The following is a 24,505-nucleotide window of genomic DNA, read 5'->3' as shown; positions in this document are numbered from 1 at the left end:
TTCCCTATAAGTGGTAAAAAATGTCATAAGGCACCAAAAGATAGGTAAAACCATAGTATATCCGTACACAAAATATCAGTTGTTTTTCTTTAACCACTCACCAGATATAATGTTGGTTCCAGACATTTTCAACACCCTGTATATGTGTCTGTTAGCGTGATTACTCGAGCAAAAATTATCTGGTTTTGATGAAATTTGGTAGAAACGTGTAAACCTACGTTTATTCAAAAGAGTTCGCAAACCAGCATGATCGGACTACGGGAAAGAGGGATAATTTATGGGGTAAAAATTGGGTTTCCCCATTTTTTACCCTTAAAAAATAAAATTTCACCATTTCTTTCCAGGCTCTTTGTAGAGCTTTCAAAAATAAATAATTTTGTATATTGAAGCGTTGTATGCCTAACGGTTACGGAGATAATAAAAAAAACTTTAAAATTTAAAATTCCCATGTTATTTTTATGGACGGTAAATAAACTGTTGTTTGCTTTTTTATGGATAAATTATAATCAAATTCGGCAATTTTGTTAATTTTGTACTAAGCTAACATTTCAATAAAAAACACACCTCAGTACCTTCCTTGCAGCAAACCTAGGTACTCATTAAAATTAATGTTATTTAAATAGGAAATAAATCTGACAATTTTTAGGGAATGTTGTAGTAGAAATCAAGCCAGGTAAATGGAAAGTCACATAGTCTGCAGGTTTGTTGTGGCGGGGGTATTTTGTTTTCTATTGTTTATTTTGTTTACATCACCTAACTTTATAATATTATGATTTTAAAGAGCCATGATTCCCTCATTTAATTAAATGTCCTGTTTTGCCACTACAGAAGGCCGTGGGCAGGCTCCACCAACCGAGGTGGCAGGAGGTTTCCTATTCTCAGGCCTCCGAGAGTTTGCAGCTCTCAACGACTGGATGCCCATTGAGGACGAACATCGCCTTGAAATGACCTGCTACTTCTTTCTACTCACAGTTGCTAAACACTGTGGAATTGATCTGTACAACTCGTAAGTGAAATTTTGCTCATGTAGGTATTCAAGTTTTTAATCAACAAAAAATATAGTTTGCAAATAAAATGTCATATCCTGTGTTTGTCACAGAGAGACAAAGCAGTTGAGGTGGCTTAGACTTTTATGAGAAATGTTGCAGGTGTAAGGTGCGCGAGGACGTTCTACAAGTGGTGTACATGACTGTGCAGCAGCTCCGACAGAAAGTGATCTCTGGCAACAGTGTCAGAACTCTTGATGCAGACAACAATCTGTTTGACGCCAACAGCTCCATGAACGACAGTGAGTTACATACAGAATAGCTGTAATCTATAGGCTGCTTATTTGGTAGCAGCTACTCTTAAACTTGTACTTGTCAGTACAATGGTACAAGGTACTCGTATATAGTAGAGTAATTATTTACAATTTTTTGCAAATTTCATGATGGATTTTTATGGTTTTTTTTTTGTAAAGCAGTCTTGACACCTAATTACGTCGATCCTGTAGTTAAACCATTGCTGACAGATATGAGTGAGACTTAAAAGTGTAAGTGTTCCTTGCAGAGTGATCGAGGAAAATGAGTTCTACCTCCAGAAAAATCAATTCCAGGAAACCTGTAGGAATTATTGTCCTTTGAAAGTATTTGCATTCACAGTAACTCATACAAACATTCTTAAATGGGAGTTATCAATACTGTGGCCCTGGAATCAAAGGAATAAATCTGAAAGTTTAGTGTATTTCTCACATTCGTGAGATATAATTCTTTGAAGAATTATTTGATTTTGTTCTCTAAGACAACAGAAGTGAGACATCCAACCTTTCTATAAACCATTTTATAGTGTTTGGCTATTTCGCTTAAAACAAACCGATGTAAAAAAAATTACATAGCCTATCAGATTTTGTCAGAACTCAGTGTTAAGTCTTATTACTCCCCTGAGATTGGTGGAGAGAGGAATTATCAAAGGGAACTTATAGTTGTCATAGAGAATAGTACAAACTGACGATTTTTTGTATTCTGTCCAGGTATGGAGGGGGATACAGAGGAGCGATGTCTACTAGAAGTAGATGTGACTTCTCAGTGTCGTAGTATCATAGAACACTGCCTCTTGTTGCTAACACTGGAGGGACCTCCTGACACAGCTTGGTTGGAAACTCACGGGTAATTTACATTTTGGTGGCTATTGTCATTCCTATTCATACAACTCTATACGGTAATTCATATTAAACACTAGTTGAAATGGTATGGTGGCTGTCACGTTAAATAAACAATTTATGCTAATTATTGGTTTTGTATTTGGTTTTGAATAGTATTTAATGAAGACATCTATTTAATGTTTTTTTGTTTTGGACAAAAAGGATGCAAGCCATTCAGGACAAGACTTTTGTCTTTGGGTTGAGAATGTATTTTTCATATTCTGTAATCTTCATTAATAATTCACTATTATTGTTATAAAGAGTGGATAGTAGGGATGTGTCGTATCCGAATCTCGGATCTCGAATCCACCGAATTTTAAGAAAAGATTCGGATTCGAGAATAAAATTGTTGTTGTTGTTCGAATAGAGTTATAAGGCATATACTGTGTACAAGGATAGGGATCAGCTACCTTACCTGGTAGACAAAGTCCAGATAAAGTTTGAGTTTGAATTGAACTTTAACTACCAGTCTTCTTTCTTCTCCCTTCTGGTGAAGTCCCCAACTGGGACGAAATATTAAGTTTTCTGTGTTGTGTTATGTGTTTTATGTGCGTACCTAGGCTAATCTTTAGCCTTTCCTTAACTTCTAGTTCTAAGGCATACACTGTGACATTGCATAACCATAAAGGTTATTGATGACACAATATACACTATACTGTGACATTGCCTAACCATAGAGGTTATTGATGTCGTAATATACAGTACTGTGACATTGCCATTTTATGACATTTTGATTTTATGAACAGAGTATACTATCGATCAACAAATTTAAAATTAACAAGTCTATATAACAACAACAAAAAATAACCAGAAATTAATATTTGCCGTCCAAATAAAGTAACCGACTGACCGTTCGATTTAGGTTCATAGGTTAAAAGATGTTGTGACGTACTTTTCCCACACTGAAACATATAACACTAGTTTACATGCCAGGTTCAAGTACCACGTGCTATACAGCACATTTAGTTTCCGGATAGGCCTCAGTACGGAGATTTGGGTTGGCCTTCCAGGGTTCGCGACAAGATGTTACCTTCACACTCAGCCGTGCCGTCGCCTTGGCTGAGGTTTACCGCGTCGGAGATCTCGAGCATCTGGTCCATCACACAGATGTCGCCGTAGTCCGGATTAATCCTCACGGACCGGTCACTGCCCCTTCCACCGCAGTGAGACGTGGTGGCCTTCCATGGAAGCTAGTCGCCACCCCCGAAATCGTTTTCGTGTTCAGCACACGACATCCAGCCAGGCACTTGGGTTCTGCACACCAAGTATGGGTTGACTCCGTCTGCCGTTGTAGCCTGGGGTCCACTGTCGCCCTCCCGTCATCACAGCCGCAGGCTGAGGCTCATTCCGCCCCCCCCCCCCACTCGTCGTAGTAGGCTGGGGCTCATCCGGCCTCACCTGGCCGTCGTTGCAGGCTGGGTCTGTTGTGACCACCGTCGATGCTACCGCAGACTCGGGTCATACTTCCCATCCGTCGCCGCTGTCGTCTGGGCATCTGGTTTCTCACACAGATCCCTGTCGGTGCTGTCGTATGGGAATCCGGCTCATCGCACGGACCCCTGTCTCTGCCGTCGTATAGGTATCCTGCTCGTTGCAGGAATACCTATCGTTGCCGTCGTTTGTTCGGGCGCCATAGATGTGACGTACTACGTGGGGGCATTGGTCCCCTGCCTGTTGCTCGTGCTTGTCGTCGTATGGGAATCCGGCTCATCGCACGGACCCCTGTCGTTGTCGCCGTCGTATGAGTGTCCTGCTCGTTGCAGGGACACTTCGTCGATGTTGTCGTATCGTGGGGATCCGGCTCATCGCACGGACCCCTGTCGTTGTCGTCGTCGTATGGGAATCCGGCTCACCGCCCGGACCCCTGTCACTGCCCCTTCCACCGCAGTGAGACGTGATGACCTTCCATTGTCGTTAGTCGTCATCCCCGAATCGTCCCAGGAGAATCTGGTTCCACACACAGATCCCAGCGTTGTAGCGGTACCTGGGGAGCTCCACCTGCCGCTGTAGTCGGGGTTCGGATCACCCACCTAACGTCGCAGCTACTACGCCTTCACTGCAGGCTGGGCGTCCATCGTGCCCCAATCGAGACTACAGCCGGTAGTCCTCGTCCCCGTCGGTCTCCGCCGCCGTCCTGGGTGTCTGTCTGGTTCTGCACACAGACTCGTGATGTCGCGGTACCTTGAGCTTAGCCGACTCAACCCGCCACTGTAGCATAGGGTTCGAGCTTACCCGTCGACCACGGCTACAGGCTGAGGTGCGTTCCACCCCCCCACTCGTCGTCGTAGGCTGGGGCTCTGCCATCCTCACCTGGTCTTCACCGCGGCCTGGGTTTTCCAGCCCGCGCGCCCTATATCGGTACTACAGCCGGGGAGCCTACTCGTACGTTTTCGTCGCTGACGTCCTGAGTGTCCGGTTTCTCACACGGACAAGTGTCACTGCCCCGACCGCCGCAGTGAGCTGCGTGGTGGCCGTCCGTTCGTAGTTGTCGTTTGCCACCCCCGATGCGAGCTACTTGCACCCTTCGCATGTAGTCATCGGGGATCCGGTTCATCACACGGTCCCGTGTCACTGCCCCGTCCGCCGCAGTGAGTCCCGTGATGGCCGTCCGTTCATCGTTGTTGAGTGCCACCCCCGATGCGAGCTACTTGCGCCCTTCCGCAGGTAGTCCTCGGGGATCCGGTTTATCACACGGTCCCATGTCACTGCCCCGTCCGCCGCAGTGAGTCCCGTGATGGCCGTCCGTTCATCGTTGTTGAGTGCCACCCCCGATGCGAGCTTCTTCTTGGGTTTACACCACGCCAAGATCCACCACAACGGTTCAACACTCGTTGGGTACACGTTGACCAAGCCCCGGTTGTCTCGCTGACCGTTGTTCTCCGTTGCAATGGTTGGTTTATCACGCAACCACTGCCGCTGGATAATCAATCGAAGAACACCGAAGCTGGCCAACAGCGTGATGTGAGTTCCTCTGGTTGGTTTATCACACAACCCCAGCCGTTCGAGAATCGTAGTAAGCTAGCTGACTGCTCTACGTCAATCTTCCGTCCGCTAACGAGTCGATGGTTCCAGCGTCGTGAGTTGGTCATCACTCCAGGTAGGTTTAACACGCTACCACAGCTGCTGAAGCGTCGTGAGTACCATGGTCGTCACCAAAGGTAGGTTCAACACACTACCACAGCTGCCGAAGACACGCTGAGTCCACGCCGACTCGCCAGTCCCAGACGTCAAATGGTTTCACACCATAGGACAACGCTATCCAATTCGCACCAAAACAATCTCATCACCTGTCGTAAACTCATAACACAAAATATTAGAACACACAAAAACGTTAAACATGAAATAATTCAACGGTTAGTCACGGATCATCTCACATGACACTAACCAAACATCGTTAAATAATCAGAGATTATATCACCAGACAGACTGAATATAAAATGCCTTGTTACTTAAAACGAAAATAGCTAAAGTTGGAGGCCATTCCAACGAAGCAAACAAACTCCACTATTAATAAAGTAACTAAGGCCGAAACGAACTATCCACTTCTGGTTTACATTAATCTCTAAATTCGTTATGGCAAACACGTTGTTTGAAACCATAAAACATCGTAACACAAGGCCCAAGGCCACTACTACCAACACGCCATGCGTGCCGATCGGGACGTGCTCAACTAGCACAACTAATCTTAGTAGTCACTGACTACTACTAATAAATTCGTATGATGAGATTAAATTGTTTTGGGCTTACTAAAAATGGATTAAAAATACACTGGCCTCGTAATATTGTATTCGTTACGTTATGGGTTTAACACACCATCGTAATCAAGTCAACTTTGCCTAAGTCTATTGGTTAAACAAGAGTGAAAATATAAAATCTAGTAAAACTGATTTTAAAAACTAGTATTTTACACCCTGGCAATAATTAACTCGGTTTACCTTATATCTAATGAAATATAAGACTTACAATTTGACTTGCAGTATCACGCGAGTTAACTAATGCTTCACCAATCACGATGTCGGGACTAACTCGAACTTGTCGTGGTAGTTGCTGGTGAGGAACTAACTTTCTTGCTTGCCGTCTGAGGGTTCCTCGGTTCATCCCTCTCGCTCCCCTCTCTAGCAAAGTAGGGGGCTCAGCTGATCCGAAACGTTTGCTTGCTGTTTGCTAACCCGAAAAAAAGCTAGCCGGCCACCGTCGTCTGCAGCCGCTAAATCGTCAGTCGCTCGATCTTGTTGCTGTTGTTGACTGTAGGTTATGTTGTGTTTGTTTCACACGACAATGAGTTTTAACTTCAAGTTGTCGGTTTATATTACTCACACCGCATTTCCTCACGTCTTTGAGACGGATTATTGGCCTAAGGCCATGATCTGCGGGTTTACTAAGTGTAGAAAGTTTCTTCAAAGTACCAAGCCGGGTTGATCCCTAGCTTGCGAAACACATCGCTGGTGAGTCAATAAGCTATAAAACACTGCATAAGGTTTATGTCACGCTCATACAGTATTAATAACTCTCGTTCTACACTTATTTGTTACCAAACACAACAGTGTATCATGCCTATAGTTACTAGTGGTGTTATAACTAAGGTTAGCCGTCTAACCTATAACCTTAGTTAGGGCTGGTAGGCTATGCCTAGGGATAGGCTAGACATAGGAGTAGGCTAGTTTGACCCCCCCTCAAAATAGGCACGTTACAATGTAACCGATTAGTTGTCTGTTATTTTTATCATTTATCATTGGGACTGTTAACCGTGGCTAAAGAACAGCTAATCTCAATCAGTAACAAAACAAAGCTTTCATCTCATTAATTCTTCAATCATCTTTGTCTTGAAATATGCACTCTAATGTGTTGGCGTCTTGCTTTAGGAAAGCAGCCATGACTGAGTTGCGGCAGTTGGGTTTGTACGCTATTGAGTTTGTTACCTCAGACGGAAAGGAGTCAGCAGACAACAGTAAGGGTGTTGCGACGTCACCAGTCTTGTTGTATACAGCCATGGATCAACAACGAATGAGGGCAGAGGTATGAACAAATATACTATTGCCGCTACAAACCTGGAGACTAAACAAGGTTCCATACACCCGAGTGCATTTTTACACTCAAATATTTCCTTAGAAACATGTCAGGTTTATTTTTGATTTAATCAAAAAGAAAAAGAAATAATAATATTATTATTGATGGTGAGTAGGTTTCTTAGGTTTGCAGCTACAGAGAAAATAATTAGTTTTGGTTTAGTGAAATGTTGATAGTTTATTACAAAATAACTAAATTATCCAAATGTTATTAAACTATTTCCATATTTTATAAAACTACAACAATTAAATCCCTCATACACTGTAATGTATTATATTAAGTAAGCAATTGAATATTTCAGTAACAAAATGTCATAAAGCAATTGTTTAATATACTAAATGTTTTTATATAGATCTAAACAATAACTGTAAAAATATGAACACTTTTTTGTTTTAAGGTTAAATATTTAAATTACCAATTTTTGCAAAATTTAAAATTCTATAACACACTGATCCCATGATTCAATCTTGCTGGTTCAATCAGACTACATTTGCTCGATCTATCACATTCACACATATATAAAAAATTGAAGGAATGCTACAATATGTCCTCCTGGATGATCAAAACAAAAAAGTAAACGGACCAGAGTCTAGGTAGTACTGTGTCACCTAAGTTAATAGCTTCTTCCCTATAGAGGAAATTTGCTAAAACAATATCAAAGCAATCATAGGAATACTGTTGGTACATTATTAAACATATATATTACTAAGTAGGGCCTACATGGTTCTATTTTTTATTTTTAGATGAGGCTTTTGGCCCTTCATCAGATTTTAGAACTGATGAAAACTCTCGAAGACTCATTTAATAAGGAGGAGTTAAAAGAAAGTGAGGCTGATGAAAAAAAGATTAAGGAAGAAAAACCAGTCCTTTTAAGTTGTGTAAGTACTCATTTTTGTTTTTACTGTTTTTTATATAACTAGGGGACAAGTTATTGTTTATGATTAGATTATTTTATTTGGTTAAACAAAGCTTTAAAAAACTGAAATAACAAGAAAGAAACTGTAAACGCCATCCTAGTTGCACCGAACAGAACTAACAATAAAATTGTCTTCAGTTGATCCATAAGGATGACAAATCTACTAAGAGTATGTTTAATCTATGATGGTAGATAATGTAGTATGTCTATTTTTTGGGATCTGTGGTGCCCCGAAATGGTCGTTATGGTATGGTTCTAGCCTAATTACCGCCATCGGTTCGTTTAGCATTGTGCTCGGATAATTTCACAGTCTTCTTCAGCATAGATCAAACATTCTCTTCAGGAAGGAGTGTCTCATTTGTCATAATCCCATCTGTTATTCTCTTAACATGGAATAAAGGTGTATTAAGTTCAGATATAAACTTCTTGCTATAATACTTTTAATAACTCGCTATTACTTTATAATCGGAACAGGATTATTGTAGAAATTGTAGAACATTTGCAATTACAGTCCAACCTTGGTATAGCGAATCTGAAGGGACCGAACTGAATATTTGTTATATCAAGGATTTCGTTAAAATGAGGTTCGTTATATTAGAGATTAGGTTTTCAGGAATTTTGTTAAGTCGAGGTTCAGAACCAGCATCGGTCAATATAGGTGGGGATTAGATCTCATTAAAACACAATTAAAGTAGCATGCTACAATACTTAACAGTACAGTGTTTACATTGTATGGTAAAACCTCAATTGTAACGATTTGAATACAATCCTGAGAAGAAACCATCTAACTGACTACCTGAGAGACCTGACTGCCAACAAACTACACCAGGAGTTAAAAAAGTGGCTGATCGCAACACCGTTCTACTCATTAAAGGAATTTTATGAACATTTTGTAAATTAACATGTTCAATTTACTATTGTATCTACCCTATTTGTAAATTCTTGATGAATGCACAATAAAGAATATTGTATTGTAAAAAACGGCAATAATTCTGTTAGCCACTGAAATATTGTAGCAGTAATGTACTGATTTTGTACCGAGAACCATGGTACAACCATTGTATACCATGCTGACCTTAAATTGTCTGCACCGCAGACCCCTAATATTTGTTATTAAATTAGTGATTTCTATATCATGTTACAGTTGTATGAACAGCTGATCTGTGGTTGTTTTGGACTATGTGAAGAAGTGTTAGTCAATCAGCTGAGTCATTACCTGGACAATGTACGTACAGCTCCAACGACATCTCAGACACATATCACTGAAGTGGCTCACCGTATATACTCAATACTGGTGGCCTCTCTGCGACATCGCTTCACCAGGCTGGACCACTGTAAGTGCCAATTACAACGAGGCAGTAACAGGAAAAACTCCTTTTTGTACAGTACTATGTATGTAAATTGAGCTGGATGGGGAAAGAGTCCATTGATGATTTCTTCTGGTAAGAGAAAGGATTGGTGTTTTGACTTGAGCTTTGTGTTTGTAAGTGTATTCTACAAAATTTGCAAGCTAAACTAGGCACATTATTATTCTATAAACATTTTCTTTTCAGAGACATGTAAGTTTTTTTTTTTTTTTTTTTTTTTTTTATAGAAAATTCATAAAAATTGCATAAAAAATTTAATCAAAAGATCCATGCAATATTGCGTGTTGTCATTTATTGTTTGATTTTTTTTATGGCTTTCTTAGCCAGCCACAAAAAGGAAAGAAAAGGTGAATATGAATAGTGTGTCAGCATTAAGTGACTAAAATAACCCCACCTCCAGAGAGCTAAAACAAGGGGTAAGCCGTGGAAGCCATATTCCTCACCTGTATTATAATATCCTGGCTATAAACCTGACAGTTCAAAAACGTGTAAGACAGTTTACAGTACTCATTGACTGTATTCTATTGTTTGAGACCTACAAGACTGATTATTTCCTATTTACATTTAAAATAGTTATTCCAATTTACCCAAACGTGAAAACAATGTCATATGGTTGACAGTTTTAAAAATAGACTAATCATTCCACCTACTTTTGCAGTTTCTGTCAAAAAGCTTTTGGAACATTGAGAAAATCCCTAGAATTCTGACCATTCCTGAAACAACAGTAATTTTTCATCAACTGCGAGGTTGTTCAACTGGACTGTGTTGAGTGTTGATTGTTATTGGACGAGGGCATGCCAAAACCATAAAGCACTTCATCCGAATAGTCAAATTGTTGCACATCCCAAAAAGTTGTTTTATTGATAGACCCTAAAGATTCAAGCATCTGATGTACGCCTATGGTCTACCAATCAGTTCCTCGTCCGGAAGGTAACTGCCTCTTACCAAATTGCCAAGAGTTGTCCTTTTGACCTCAGAGAGCTGTTAGCAGTCAAAGATCAGGTGATCGGCTGTTTCCTTTGATCTACCGCAATTCCTACAGACCGTGTTTCAGTGGCCCATGTGTTGAGTGTTTGATGGAATCTCAAACAACTAACCACTCGAGGCAGTTACATGTTGTGCCACAATCTACTTTACTGCAAGATTGAAATGAACATATTCAGCTGAGCCAAATATCTATAGGTCACATGATGGTGTTACAGATAACCAGGAGCAGCTACAGATGTTGACAGTGTTCACGCTCAGTGTCAAGTACAGTCCTCAAGACATCTCCCATGCTGTGTCCTGTGGCCTACTGTCTGTCATACAGGACTGTATTCTGCATAGATCACACAAAGAGTCCACACTGGTCCAGGTTTTCACCCAACTTCTCCACATATTGGCCGTCTCGTGTGTGTGAGTTGACAATCTTTCAAATTTCATAGTTGTTATGTTTCAATACTATTTAATTTATAGTGTTGGAAACTTAATTCCATCCCTTTTAAGAAAATTTACAATAATTTGAGACAATGTCACCAAAATACATGTAGCGTAGTAGTAACGTCTCGGATTGGTCGGTGATAGCCAAACAATGTTGGTTCAAGATCAGCTGCATACACAGTGGCGTAACAAATTTTTACGGGCCCCCCTGCAAACTTATTTTTTGGGCCCCCTTCTCATGAGTTATTTTTAGACCACCAATACAACATAATAAAACGCCCTCCCCCTCCCCCCAGAGTTATTTTTGGGCCACCGATACAATGATCAAACAGATTAATCATAAAAAGAGTGGTAAATAAATTATGAAACAAATATTAAATTATGGATTATGTTCCATAAAAAGGTGTGTTAAGTATTTCAGTCGTGGTTTGATAAAAATGTTACATCACTACATCATTATATCAATATCAGTGTTTGTAAATAGTTTTGAAATCAAATAAAAAAACCTTATTTTCCATCCGTGTATCAGAATGTTTATTTCAAAGAGGTTAAACATTTTTCATTTAATTTATCACAAATGTTATCCATTTTTATTAACCTGATAATTAGACTAATTCGTTAATTACAATGCAAAAATGTGGTTAGAATTTCCCTATTAACTCCCTTAGGCCCCTTAGTTGCCTTTGGCTGAATTGGCTATTGATTAACAGCTGTGTCTAAGGAATGTCGGCCTTAGTCCCTTTAAAAACTAAAAGGTTGCGCCACCTCAGAGTAATAAAACAAAAGCGCCACTCATCCTACACTCATTTCCATTAATTCTTGGCTTAAAATACCTACATTGGTATGGTCGCCATTTTAAAGTAAAGAATTAAAGCATTAATTTTTTAGGTTAGTTTAATCTTTGGTTTTAATTAACTCTTACACTAAAAACTGATTAATTTAATAGATTGACGTACTTTTATCACAGGATTTGTATGGATTTCAAGCGTTTATCTTAAAACTAATGTCTTTAGTATTGGTTGTTAATTGTGAGGTAAAATAAGATATGGGCTAACAAACACAGTCAGTAGAGTAGCAGTATATTGTATATTTAACAAAATACAATCAAGATTAGGACAAAACTAAAATTTCAAATAATACAATATTAAAAGACCCAGCCAACGTTCACGACTCCAGGCTCAAAAGTATAAGTAACAAAATGATTGCAGAGGAGCAGACGACATAAACAGTGTACGAAATCACCGAGAAGTAAAATATTTCTCGGTGACGAAAGTAAGATTGCATAATAATCAAAGACCGACGTTATAACACGTTAAATTTTTTACCCTAGTTCGTTATCTCTGAAGAGGCCTAACGAAATTAAACTATAACTTATAACAACATATTATTAATAACATCAATGTTATTACTTTTTCAATACAATTATTGAATGATTGATGTACATTTAAATAAGAAATGAACTCCAATTTTTCGGCCCCACTCAGCTCCCGGGCCCCCCCGCATTGCGGGCCTTGCGGGCCCTTCTGTTACGCCACTTTGCATACACCATACTGTTGTCACTACTGGCTTGTTCATGTAGTTTATACCATAGCATTATTTACTGCTTCATTCCATTTGATTTGATCTTGTTTGTAAAGAATAATTTACCAAAATTTGAGACCTTGGGTTCATGCCACAGCTATGGGACAAGGCACAGACACAAAAACAGTTTTTCAAATCACAATTTAAAATTCTTTGAAAATAAACCTTCATATGCTGGGATTAAATTTTATAACCTTCTACCAGATAATATTTTACAAATAACAGACAAAAATAAATTTAAAAAACAGCTAAAAACTTTTATGTTATCCAAGCCCATTTATTCCCTAGATGAATTTTTTGGTTGGATGTGTTGTAAATTTGTAAGTTATAAGCTTTTGTATTTTTGTTTAGCCTTTTTATATAAGTTATGGTTAGTTTTAACAATATAATTTAATTGTATAACCCCATTCTGGTGCAACATGTTGTACTCCTGAATAAAGATTATATGGCTTATGGCTATGACTATGACTATGACTATGACTATTATACTGCAATAGACTAGCCTTGGTGATGGCTTTAGTGATGGACAGTTTAGGTTAGAAAGATTGGTTTGAGCATAACTTTACCACACCAATGCCATTCACAAAGTCTATCAAAGAACCTCTTTTCTTCACTCCTGCAACACAGCTGTAAAGTTTGTGGATACCAATCTCTTTTACCTCCCTACAACTAAGTTTTGTCTTTCCAAAAAAAAAAAACGGTCTGTTAGAAGTTGTTTCCACACATGTTATACAGTTTGAGCTTGTTGAGTCTTATTGTAATTGATCTGACGGGTGTAATCCCAACTTCAAGGAAAAACTATTTATATCATGTTTCCTTGTTTCTCACAGTTTATATTCGGAGCAACTAGAAGAGACAGTTTTAGAAAGTGTGATGCAAGTTCTCCATTCTCATCTGGACTCCCTTCTGTCCTTGACACAGCCAACTAAAGCGGAAGACACCACGTAAGCCTCTGCTATAGTATGGTAATTAGTTGTATAATGAAAACTTTGATTATTTATTTAAAAAATTAATATGTTGAGTCTCTCTCTTCTGAAGACGACCACGTTGTTGAACTGACAAAATATTTGCTGACCTTGCAGTTGGATCGCTGCAACGCATTCGAAACTTCAGCCAATATCCAGTATATTCACCAGTTCAACAATGAGGTCACCTCCAGAAGACCAACATTCAGCAGTGTACAATGACCGCGAAAGCCTATCATCAAGTTTAATAAACCAACAAGTTTTAATTATTGAGGATCTGCTGGATTTGTAGAGTACAGTGTACATTACCTCGTTGATTCATTTCATTTTCTACAGGTTGTGTCTGTCAGGCAGTGAAGTACGATGGATTGAACACAGTCTGGGAGATTTGCTGTCATTCATCCTGCAGTGTCTCAGTAGCAACTCAAAGGTATTATGTCGTCTGTCATATTTTATGAACAATCTACTTACATTCTCATAATCTTTTGTACTACATTCATAATGTAGTAAGTTACTTATGAGTACTTCATTAAAAAAAATCTATTTGCTTTGTGCATTTTCTCAGTATTATTTTCAATTTATTTTAATGTATATTTTAGAAGTAATAAAGGATCACCTTTGATTACAGTAAATTCACTATTTTAACTGACTCTGGATCAACCCCCACTCGGATTTACTGCCTCTGCCCCGCAGAGGTTGGTTTATAGACTGATGGTTTAACTGACCTTTCCTAGGAATATAAAAAGTTCCATTCTGAAGTGAAACTTACAAAATAAAATAGAAAGCAGAAAAACAACTATGAAAATCAGATATTGATTATATGCTTATTAGTGCAGTATTTTACACTTTACAAATTTGATTTTTGTAAAAGACTTTTATATCCAGACCTTGGCCTAAAAAACCTGGGCCTAGGGTCAGTTAAGATGGGGTGTTCTATATGATTTCTTCTTTCGACTGATTAAGATATTTAATTAGACTAACATATGTATACGTCCCTTATATAAACCTGTAGGTATCGTGGCTGCTGGCGTCATACACGTGGACACACTCACTGTTGGAGGTGGTGGGGGTAGGCCCCGCTCACATGCCCCGTGTGGAGGCTCTAGCCCCCCGCTTGCTAGCTCTGCAACTGCTTACCTCCGTACTGCCTCGGCGACACATGGACTCGGAGTTTCGTCAACAGGTAATGGGTAGGGTGATTAAAATACAACAAATATTGCTACAGGCTCACAGCGTTGAGGATAAATTAACCTACTCTGTTGCAGTATTTCACATGTCAAATTTATTGCAAACTATTATTTTTTAAAGGTAAAATTTAAATTTTTACTGTCAATATACATTGGTTGTATATCATACAAACTCATTATCATTCAAAATGTACATACTTTCATTACACAGACTAATGCTTAACAGATTGCTGTAACTTTATTTGAATTATTTTCCAATATTTTTTTTGCAATCAAACGCAACTTTTTTGACAACCTTTTTGAACCATGAAATACCATAAAGCGGGCTATTTACTCTTCTCCATATCTCCTGTAGGAGAAGAGATGTTGAAATTATAATCCAATATTATTTTAATTTGCGCAAAATCCCTAGTAGGCAGTTATAAAACTGATTTCCTTAGTTCTGTTCTGCAAAGGGTTATTTTATCTGCTACCATTGCATCAATTGGTTTCCTGAATCATCCTATTAGTCTGTCGATTTCCTTATGTTTTCCCTAGTGCCTATGGGTTTCTTTTAAAAACCCACTAATGAATCCCTGTACAAGATTATACACAACCCTGCATGTCGTTCTGAAATTAAAAGGTTTTAGCATTTCTATTGGCCCACCTGTCCATTCGTCATTGCCAACATATTTGTGTCACTTGATTTAACTATAGAACGTTCATTGACCAAACTATCTGTGTACTGTAATGTACATGTGTTTGCACAGATTGTCCGTGAGCTGTTCTGCCATCTAGGAGCTAACATGTGGGAGATCCCTCAGGCTGTGGCTGAGAAGCAAGCGTTGATCCGGGAGGCTGAGCTGGACAAACAGCTGGAGCGAGTCACCAGCTCCATGCTTGGTACACAACCCTGCCCAATCCTAAGTTAAATATACACATCTTGTGATATTTTTAAAACTGATTTGTTTTAATGGGTCTGTAGACTTGAAACTAGTTTGTGTAAAAAAGTCTAGGATTGATGATAGAGAAAGGAGTCTTTTTTTTTCCCAGTAGATAATCCATGAGGTATTGAGTATAGCCACACAAATTACCACATTTGCTTGCAAAAAATAAGCTTAACAATACCTCATTGTATTTTGCAGTCATTTGCTTTCACATAATAAGCTAAAAATATGTCACTGCATATGCCAGTTTTTGTTATTGTCCACGCCATTGGCCTTAGGAAAGAAACTGAAATTATTTTTTGAGAAAGCTCTTTAAACCCGTAAACTTTTTAGTTTATGTTTGGAATCAAATCAGTCCCTCTAGCACCGATGGCCAAGTCAATTCAAAACTTCTTTATTTAGTCAAGTACAAATCCAAGTCTAAGGCGCTAGAACTAATAATCATCGCTTGGCTAGCAATACACTTGAACTAACCTAAAAGAAAGAGGAGAAACTTACATTGTAGGCATAAAATATTATTTATTTTTTTTTAAGCACGACTGTCATTCTAGATGATTTTTTAGCATATACTCTTTATAACTGATACACCGTCTGTTTCCAGGTGAGACCGTGATTGAGTGTGAAGTGGAGGAAGACAACACAGCCATCTTGGACACTGGCTTTGACCCAGAGAAGACATTGTGTTGCTGTATAGAGTCAGGCCATACATTGATCCACACACCTGGTGGTAGGGGCTACAGCCTTGGAACAACTGCTATTTACTCTGGTAGGAGTCTGTGTTTTTGGCTAACAATCTTGATTATTTCAACATTAAAAATATTATTCTGATATAGTTAAATTATAAAGTGGATATGTATTGGTTACAGTTTTGAAACATTGTGACATGTTATTGCTCAAGAGAGATCTTTAAGCAAAGGTAATGTCTTAAAGAGGTTGCCTGGATGGAAACTCGAACTGGGTTTTTGTTCCAGAGCTCAAAAATCTAAGTTTTTAAAATAGGAAGTGTCAAATTGAGAACTCTCCTTTTACCACTACTATTTTCTTTTTACATTTAGTTTGGGTCTAAAAACTCAGACATATTCGGAATTCACAATCACAATGATCAGTGATCATTCACAATCAAATCATAATGATCAATTCAAGGATCAAATCAATTCATCATCATAGTCAAATCGAATCAAATCAAATCCCAGTCTCCATGACATCCAAGTCTCTTTATGTATATTCTTCCTTTGAAAGGGCGTTCTCATAATTCTGAGGTCTTTTGCCGTTGCAAAGCTGCATAATCTTACTCCATTACTTCTTGTTATATCATGTAGGCTCTCTTTCCCTGCGACTTCTCTCCTTATAGCTTCTTTTCCAATTTGCACATTTGCATCTCCCATTATAATGTTCATGTCATACCTATAACTCTCAACTGATAAATTTTTACAAGTCCTATACTATTATGTAATTAATTACCCAGAATGAAAGAGAAATTCAGTGAGCGTGATGTGTGGCCGAGAACTGATCGAGGAGACAGGTCCCCGTGGTTTTGTTGGCCATGTGTTCTTTAGTGCGCATGCTCTCCATTCCCCACTCCTTGGTGGAGGGGACAGAGCATCACTGAGTGAAATATCACGAAGCTCATGTAGCCGTCCTTACTTCTATTGAATTTGGTCCTTGACCTCTGACTTGAGGACTGAATAATTGTCTTACTGTTTTATCTCTAAATCAAACTTATAAATCTTGCTAATATGACTTTGTTAAAAAAATATATCCTCAGTTAATGATTCAAATCCCAATGAAATCATGTTAATAAAAAAATATTCACAAAACTTTACTTCTTTGTTTGAAGTTCATTGTTGGTGATGGTGAGTTAATGTTGTTCAAAGGTTTATTGCTAAAGGTTTATTGGTAAATTTTACTACCGTTACAACACAATTGATTGTATGTTTTAAGTACCGTATGGTTTAAGAATAATCAAGATATATTGTCATGTTTTTCTCTTGCTTTCACAAAGCCTCAACCACCCGTCCGTGACTGTAGACTATTGATCTGTGCAGTTAACTTAAGTCAGTAAAGTATTGTTACTGTATACGTCTCATGAGCAAGCTAGTGGTGACTGCAGTAGATAACATAGTGCAGGCAGCTCATGTTGAACCAGCAATGTCTCATATTATGCTTATTGAGTGCCCAAGATTGTTAACACTACGCTATGATCCTAGTTGACTGCCTAGTTTTAACAAAAATCATAAGATAACACAAATGACAATGGCTTAAACTGTAAACATTTTTCCCATTACAAAACCTTTTTCCCCTACTAGTGCAATTTTCATTTAGTAGTTCAAGCCTTAAAGCTTGATGCTAAAACATATTTTACTTGGAATGCCCAGTAAGGTTTAGTTTGCTTGTTGTATGGTTAAAGTAATACCTATTTGCAGAGGTCAGTATTCAAACCTTTTTTGCCATCAGGCTGTTATCAATGGAAGCTACTGATAGTAAAAGAACACAAGGGTAATGAAGGGACCTGTATCGGAGTCAGCAGGTGGCCTATCAAAGATTACGGACATCGCACCACTTCAGATATGTGGCTGTATAGGGCATACAGGTGAGTTGATTGCTATACACACAGTAGAGTGTATGTTGTGATTCTGTGCAGTTGTATTAGGTGGGTTGTCACGGCAGTGCTTTACTTACTGAACCATTGTAATGTCACAAGAAAGGGGGAATTCTTAGAAACAAGTTAGAACAGTGAATCTGCCATATCCTCGACAAATAAGTTTTTTACTGTGAGACAACATAGCTCCCTTTTTGATCCATTGACAACACAAACGCCCAAGTTTCAAGAATCCACCAGATTTATTTTATTTTGTGTGTTTCTACGCCAGTGGCATTTTTACGTTTTGAATGGGAATGGTTAAAACCCTGGTCTTGCTATTACCTAATGTCGACCTTTTTGTTAGATATAATTAATTCATAGCTCAATGACAAATGGCATCTGGGTCGGGAAATGGTCTCGCTTGGAATCAAACCATCGACCTTCAGATTTGAAGATGATCCCTATAACCACTTGGCTATCCAGATGATTAATACATTATGGCTCAGACTGGGTGTCATACTTTGAAGACAAGTAAAAGATATAATGCAGTACTGTCAGGTGGCACAGTTACTTCTGTTCAATAACCACTGATTCAAACCTAAAGGTCCATTTTCAAGTCAAACACCATGTTGTTAAAAAATTAATAAAGGTATGAAAAGGATTTTTAACTTCTTGGTTTTTTTGACTTGAGTACTAATGCACTTTTAACATTTATTTGTATAAACGTGATATATAAAGTAAAAATGTTTGTGGACAAGGATGATCCATTGTACAAGAATAGCTGTTCACTCTTTAGCTAATAGACTCTTTCATGATTTATCGTGACGCTTTTCCTATGCTGCTTGCTCCTTTTCGTTTTGGTTTAGCACCATAGTGTGTTCACATGAGAAATTATTACATTTACAGCATCCGTTTGAACCACATGTTAAACTCTTGTTTTGTAGTGGTAACCTGTACCACGGGGGAGAACACAGCCTCACGCTGCCTAGCTTCACACAAGGAGACTACATCACTGTAGTGCTGGACTTGGACGCTCGGACACTCAGCTTCGGCAAGAATGGAGAAGAGCCAATCCTGGCATTCCAGGACATTGTGGCGACCACACCACTCTACCCTTGCGTGGTGTTCTACAGCACCAACCCAGGGGAGAAAGTCAGTACAATTTTCTCCACTGTACAAAGATTTTACAAATTGAGGTCTCTGAAAAAATGCATCTCGTGACAGAGCGAGCTATTTCTTACAGCAGTGCTGTGTTCTTTACTTTCCACACCACTATTCTAGCCACTACCTTTATGGTCTTTATGATACTGAGTCTTTTAGCAGTAGATGTTAACAATGGAAGAAAAAAACAAGCTCATATCAATCATAATTTAAAATTGTATCCACAACATTGGCATTACATAAGTTTTTTAGGGAAAAGTCCTAGCCCTAGTCTTGTTACCATAAAATGTTGACCATTTGCCAAATAGCATAATTAATTGATAGCCCAATGACAAGTGGCATCTGGATCAAGAACTGATCTTGCATAGAATCAACTAAGTGACTTTTAACATGAATTGTTAAATGATAATATTCAATAGCGGGGGAGGGGGATGATATTTATTTAATGGGTTTAATTTGTTTTCCTTTTGAAATCCATCGCTACTTGACAAATGTGTATGAAAAAGTTTGTAACTTAAAAAATGTGTGCAAGTGGTGGTGAGGATTTGAAGAAGGCTAGAAACTTTAACAGAAATATAACCAATGGCTGCTCTGTCCACAGTACAAACCTCAATCCTGTGTAGTAAATTAGTAAAAAGATTCTTCACAACCCTTTCGATTGTGAGATAAGCGTTAAAAGTCTGAGGAAAAGATGTGGGTTCTCAATACAGTCTGATTGATACTCTTTATGAATGTAATCTGTTTACTCCAGGTGAAGCTGACAGACATGCAAGTGAGAGACTCTCCTAGAGACCTGTTGCCAGGAGATCCTCAATGTGCTCCTCTACCAGTCATCATGGCGGAGGCCTACATACACCTCATCAGACATCTGCATGCCTCCGACACCTGGACCAACCAGGTAGAGCTACTATCTACCATTCCCAGTAGCCCGTTGCTTGAATATCTCAGTCATGAACATGAGTAATAAATTAGCTGAAGACAAAAGTGCAGACATCGAAGATTTTCACATTTAAAAGGCAATAAACGAACAAAAACTAATGCTGCCCAGCTAAACGGGACACTATGTGATCAGGTGGAAGTGCAGACTCACTTTTGTCTAATCACGCCGCGTCCTGTTTACTTGCAGACTTGACTTGCTCATTGAATTAATTCATTAGAGTAAATAAAATGGTCTGTTGATTGCTTAGGTAAACGAATGTCTTATGGAGCGTCTCAGCCAAGCGAAGGACCTTCTTCCAGAGAAACTATCTGTCAAACCACCAGGTAACTATCAATAAATCAATCAATCATTTATGATTGATTATTATAGAACGTACATATACATTTTACATGTATGTGTCATTATGTTTAAATAAAAATATATATTAACTTGTTTTTATATTAGTCCTAGAACAATTTTTTGTTTAAGTAAATTCAACAAATTTTAAGCCAAATAAGCTAATGAGTTTCAACCAACCCTATAGTAAGTGAAAAATCTCAGTAGCATATCAAATTTATACAATAATATCACCACTCTGAATAAGTTGGTTCATTCCTTGCTTTGCTTATCACTTGCTTATCCACATAGTACAGGGGTATCTGTGTATGAACAAATGGGTTAAAAGAGACCACCAACTTTACCAATGTTAGAAGAAATAGTTTGAAAACATCAACATTTTATAATTTAGTAAAATTTGTTCTAGTTTCAGAATGTCAAGACAAACTATCAGATGAGTCTTGTACAACCCAAGCTGCTTCACCAGACCTGGAACAGCTGTGTAAAGAGGTGAGTGTATTAGTCTGAAACCCCAGAGATCTCTTTAGTTTTACATCATAAAAATCTCCTGGAAAATAGTGATGTAGTATCAAAAGAGACCAGTCGTTGGGATTAGTAATGAACATGGGGTGGTCTAGTGAAAGAGGGTTTCTAATTCTATTACTAAATGGCTGCCAATTTTTGTTTATCCACACCATTAGCATTTTCAACATTTTAGAACTATGTAAAAATCCCAGGACCTTCAATGCCTAGCCTAATTTGTAACATAGTTCTGGATTGATTCTAGCATCGTAGGATCAGGATGTGAAGATGGGACACAAAGATCAAAAACACACAAACTTCTGCAAGTAAACACAATTTAGTTATTTAACAATACAATGTAGATTTGTAATGTCTCTGTGTAGGTTTGGCCGGCCTTGGCTGTGGTGGGAGGGTTGGACCGAGGCCTGCGCGTGGGTGGCCTGTGTATAGACAAGGCCTCAGGCCGCCGGGCCTCAGTCCTGGGAACTCTCAAGAGAGGCCTCTCCTCAGTCAAGCTGTTGTGGGATGACGGAGATGGAGAGATCAGGTGACTATTTTTTTGTGACTGAAAGGTCACTATTTTGTAAATACTAAATAGTACCTTGTACTTATCAAAGTGCCAACTTATACCCCGAGTCGGTACTCAGCCTCACCAGCTGGTTCGGTCCACAGCATAAGGCCTAACTTCCTCATATCCCTCATGACCTGGTCCCACAACTTTTAGCCCTTCCTGAAAGTTTTCTGCCTTCAGGAACATTTCTTAATATGTTTTATTTTTACTGTTGAATATTCTTAATTCCTTAAAGTTTGTCAAGTCAAACAAAACCTCCTGTTTTTAATCTTTCCAACTATATTAATTTAGGGATTTTGGTGCAGCCAAAAAAGGCTTACAACTGTTTATGGATGTAAATTTGTTATTTTATTACTCAAGGGGATCCATACTTTCATATTGATTGTTTTATTTTTTAGGCTCAGAAAATGGTCAGTTAAAAATATTTCAAGAAAATATGTTAAAACACCCACATTTTTGTTGTTATGTTCAAATAGGTCTGTAATATATGCTTTAAATGTGTTAGATGTAAATTATAAATTTCTCTATGTAATATCAGGTAATATGTTTTGAGTATATGTTTTTAGTTTATTTTGGCAACTCTATAAATTAGTTCTCTGTTTGAAAAAATATAAAAATTGGTGAACGTGCAAATTGGTATTACGTGTGTGAATTTTTATGACAGTGACAGGCTGTCCATTTAATGAAAAATAACTGTTCATTTTTTAGATAGATTTAGGTTATGAGGACCTATTTCACATCATGAAACAATACATAAATTACAAAAATACATAAATTAATAATGAATATTTCCCTGTCAAGTGTGGATCCAATGTGTTTAAACCTAAACTACACATTTTAGGCTACTTGAAGAAGAAATTAATATCGGAATCAGTGTAGGAAGAATGAAAGAGACAATATTATTTTTTTCCTCTTGTACAGTTTTGTGAGTTGACCTCTCTGTCATTAATTTCTTTAGTAAAGTGAATGAGCAATTTTCAAAGTTAACTCCAAACTCCTATTCCTTGTCATAAGTGTGTGTGTCTGTGTGACAGTGATGGACTGCTAAGTGGCCTGGAGGCGTGTGAGCCGTTCCCCTTCTCTACAAGCAAACTCGGCCCTGTGTCTGCGGACATCTGGCTCAGCATCATCAAGCTGACTGGCCTTACAGGAGATGTAACTAGCTTGCAGTTCAATCTAATCAAAACTAATGATGTAATAAAGAGCACAAAGTCCTAGCTACTTTTGTCACATTAGTGCCTATGCAGCATGTAGTACAATCGTGCTGTTTAGTATACAATTGGTGATTTAGCGGCTTGTGGCACGTTCAAATCTTAAATGTAGCACTTTTTCTTTGTATTAATTCTCCGTTTCATTTCTTTTGTTTCTCTGAGCATTTTCAACAAATGCTAAGAATAGTAAAAATATATTGCAATACAACATATTATAAATAAATAATAACACTTAAAAAATTATTTTAAAAATATTATCAGCCTAAATCTGTGTGAAAATAAATGTACTGAAATTCTTCACAATTTTATTATTAAAGATTACTTGTTCCAGTTGAAGTTCAGTGAGGTGCAGCTGACCCCAGTAGAGTGGGAGGCACTGGCAGCGAGCGGGCCGGAAACCAAGCGACGTTCGTCTACGTTCGCTCAGTCAGTAGAGTCACTCACTCACCAGATGGTGGTCAGTATCATCGGAGAGGTGACGAGGAGAGGCAGCTCCGACCACTCCGCCGCACAGACTGACAGCAGCCCACAGCAGAGCCACAACACGGACCGTGAGTTTGTACAACAGTCCATCACTGCCAGGTGAGTGCGATTACAAGTATTTTAAATTAACTTCTTGTGAAGATAGTAGGCTTACCTGAAGAGTCCAAACTGACACAGGAAACACAAAACTTTAAACTATATCCACAAAACATTAGAATATTTCAGAAGATAGAAAGAAGAAAGTGATAACTCTCAGCACTCATTAGAAGTTTTTTGGTTAGAAAATAATAATGCAAATATATTTTTATATTAATGTGAGTTTAGTGTGTTCAAATATTGTTTGTTGTTCTCGTTCCTGCATTGAGAGTAAAATACAAGGTGTCATGTATTTAGATGTCCGGTGAAAGAAAGCAACACTGATTATTGAATGATTTGACTTGTTGACAGACTAGCCAATGAGAAGCTGTTGTGGTGTGAGACTGCAGCTGTGCAGGTTACCTGTGTACAGATGTCAGCTCTCAAGACCATCACTACTCTGTTGTCCTGTAGTCAGTATACAGAACTGCTGCTTGTGCCAAACATTACCTTCACTATGTCTGACAAGAAAGAGGACCAGGTAACAGATCAAATCAAATCAAATCAAAATGTCTTTATTTCGTAAAAGTAATCATTTTTACATTTTTACAAAATACAGTATCAGATTACCATAAGAATATAACTGAGTAATTGAACTAAACGAAATTAATCCCACATGGGAGAACCCGTGCGTGGGAGTGAGTCATTCTGTACTTTGATATGAAAGAGAGAAAAAAAAAGTTTTATACGTAATAAGAAACAAAACAAAATACTTCTATCCACTGGCATGATTCCAAAGCGCTAGCGGAATTTTGGCAAATCACATTGGAACATAGATAAAATGATATCAGGTTGACTCGTTAACTTTCCCCTACCATTAACCCCCCAAAACGCCCCCCTCCCCCCCAACACACACACACACACACACACACACTCACACAGACACGCGTGCAAACACAAACACACGCTGTATCAGCTGTATCACCTATTGTCTGTATATGGAAACTAATAATCTATTAGCTCCATCCCTCCCAATGAG

The 24,505-nt window shown here is 38.4% G+C and overlaps 1 protein-coding gene across 1 annotated transcript in view; it reads left to right on the top strand.

Moving 5' to 3' along the window:
- The window catches only part of LOC129003700 (probable E3 ubiquitin-protein ligase HERC1), a 133,944-nt gene that overhangs the window by 32,752 nt on the left and 76,687 nt on the right, over window positions 1-24,505 (top strand). The window contains exons 21-41 of the mRNA XM_054431998.1: window positions 829-1,006; window positions 1,149-1,288; window positions 2,009-2,144; window positions 7,042-7,195; window positions 7,990-8,124; window positions 9,307-9,496; window positions 10,732-10,924; window positions 13,360-13,473; window positions 13,831-13,924; window positions 14,507-14,677; window positions 15,431-15,563; window positions 16,209-16,373; window positions 18,062-18,197; window positions 19,133-19,340; window positions 20,101-20,247; window positions 20,537-20,612; window positions 21,032-21,114; window positions 21,510-21,673; window positions 22,732-22,852; window positions 23,240-23,490; window positions 23,839-24,007. Of these exons, the coding sequence (XP_054287973.1) occupies window positions 829-1,006; window positions 1,149-1,288; window positions 2,009-2,144; window positions 7,042-7,195; window positions 7,990-8,124; window positions 9,307-9,496; window positions 10,732-10,924; window positions 13,360-13,473; window positions 13,831-13,924; window positions 14,507-14,677; window positions 15,431-15,563; window positions 16,209-16,373; window positions 18,062-18,197; window positions 19,133-19,340; window positions 20,101-20,247; window positions 20,537-20,612; window positions 21,032-21,114; window positions 21,510-21,673; window positions 22,732-22,852; window positions 23,240-23,490; window positions 23,839-24,007 (3,158 nt within the window). The remainder of the gene's footprint in view (window positions 1-828; window positions 1,007-1,148; window positions 1,289-2,008; window positions 2,145-7,041; window positions 7,196-7,989; window positions 8,125-9,306; window positions 9,497-10,731; window positions 10,925-13,359; window positions 13,474-13,830; window positions 13,925-14,506; window positions 14,678-15,430; window positions 15,564-16,208; window positions 16,374-18,061; window positions 18,198-19,132; window positions 19,341-20,100; window positions 20,248-20,536; window positions 20,613-21,031; window positions 21,115-21,509; window positions 21,674-22,731; window positions 22,853-23,239; window positions 23,491-23,838; window positions 24,008-24,505) is intronic.

Source organism: Macrosteles quadrilineatus, unplaced genomic scaffold (assembly GCF_028750875.1).
Source record: "Macrosteles quadrilineatus isolate MER2022 unplaced genomic scaffold, UCM_ALF_1.0 Scaffold_9__3_contigs__length_116548681, whole genome shotgun sequence".
Lineage (NCBI taxonomy): Eukaryota > Metazoa > Arthropoda > Insecta > Hemiptera > Cicadellidae > Macrosteles > Macrosteles quadrilineatus.
This window is presented reverse-complemented; position numbering and strand designations above follow the sequence as displayed.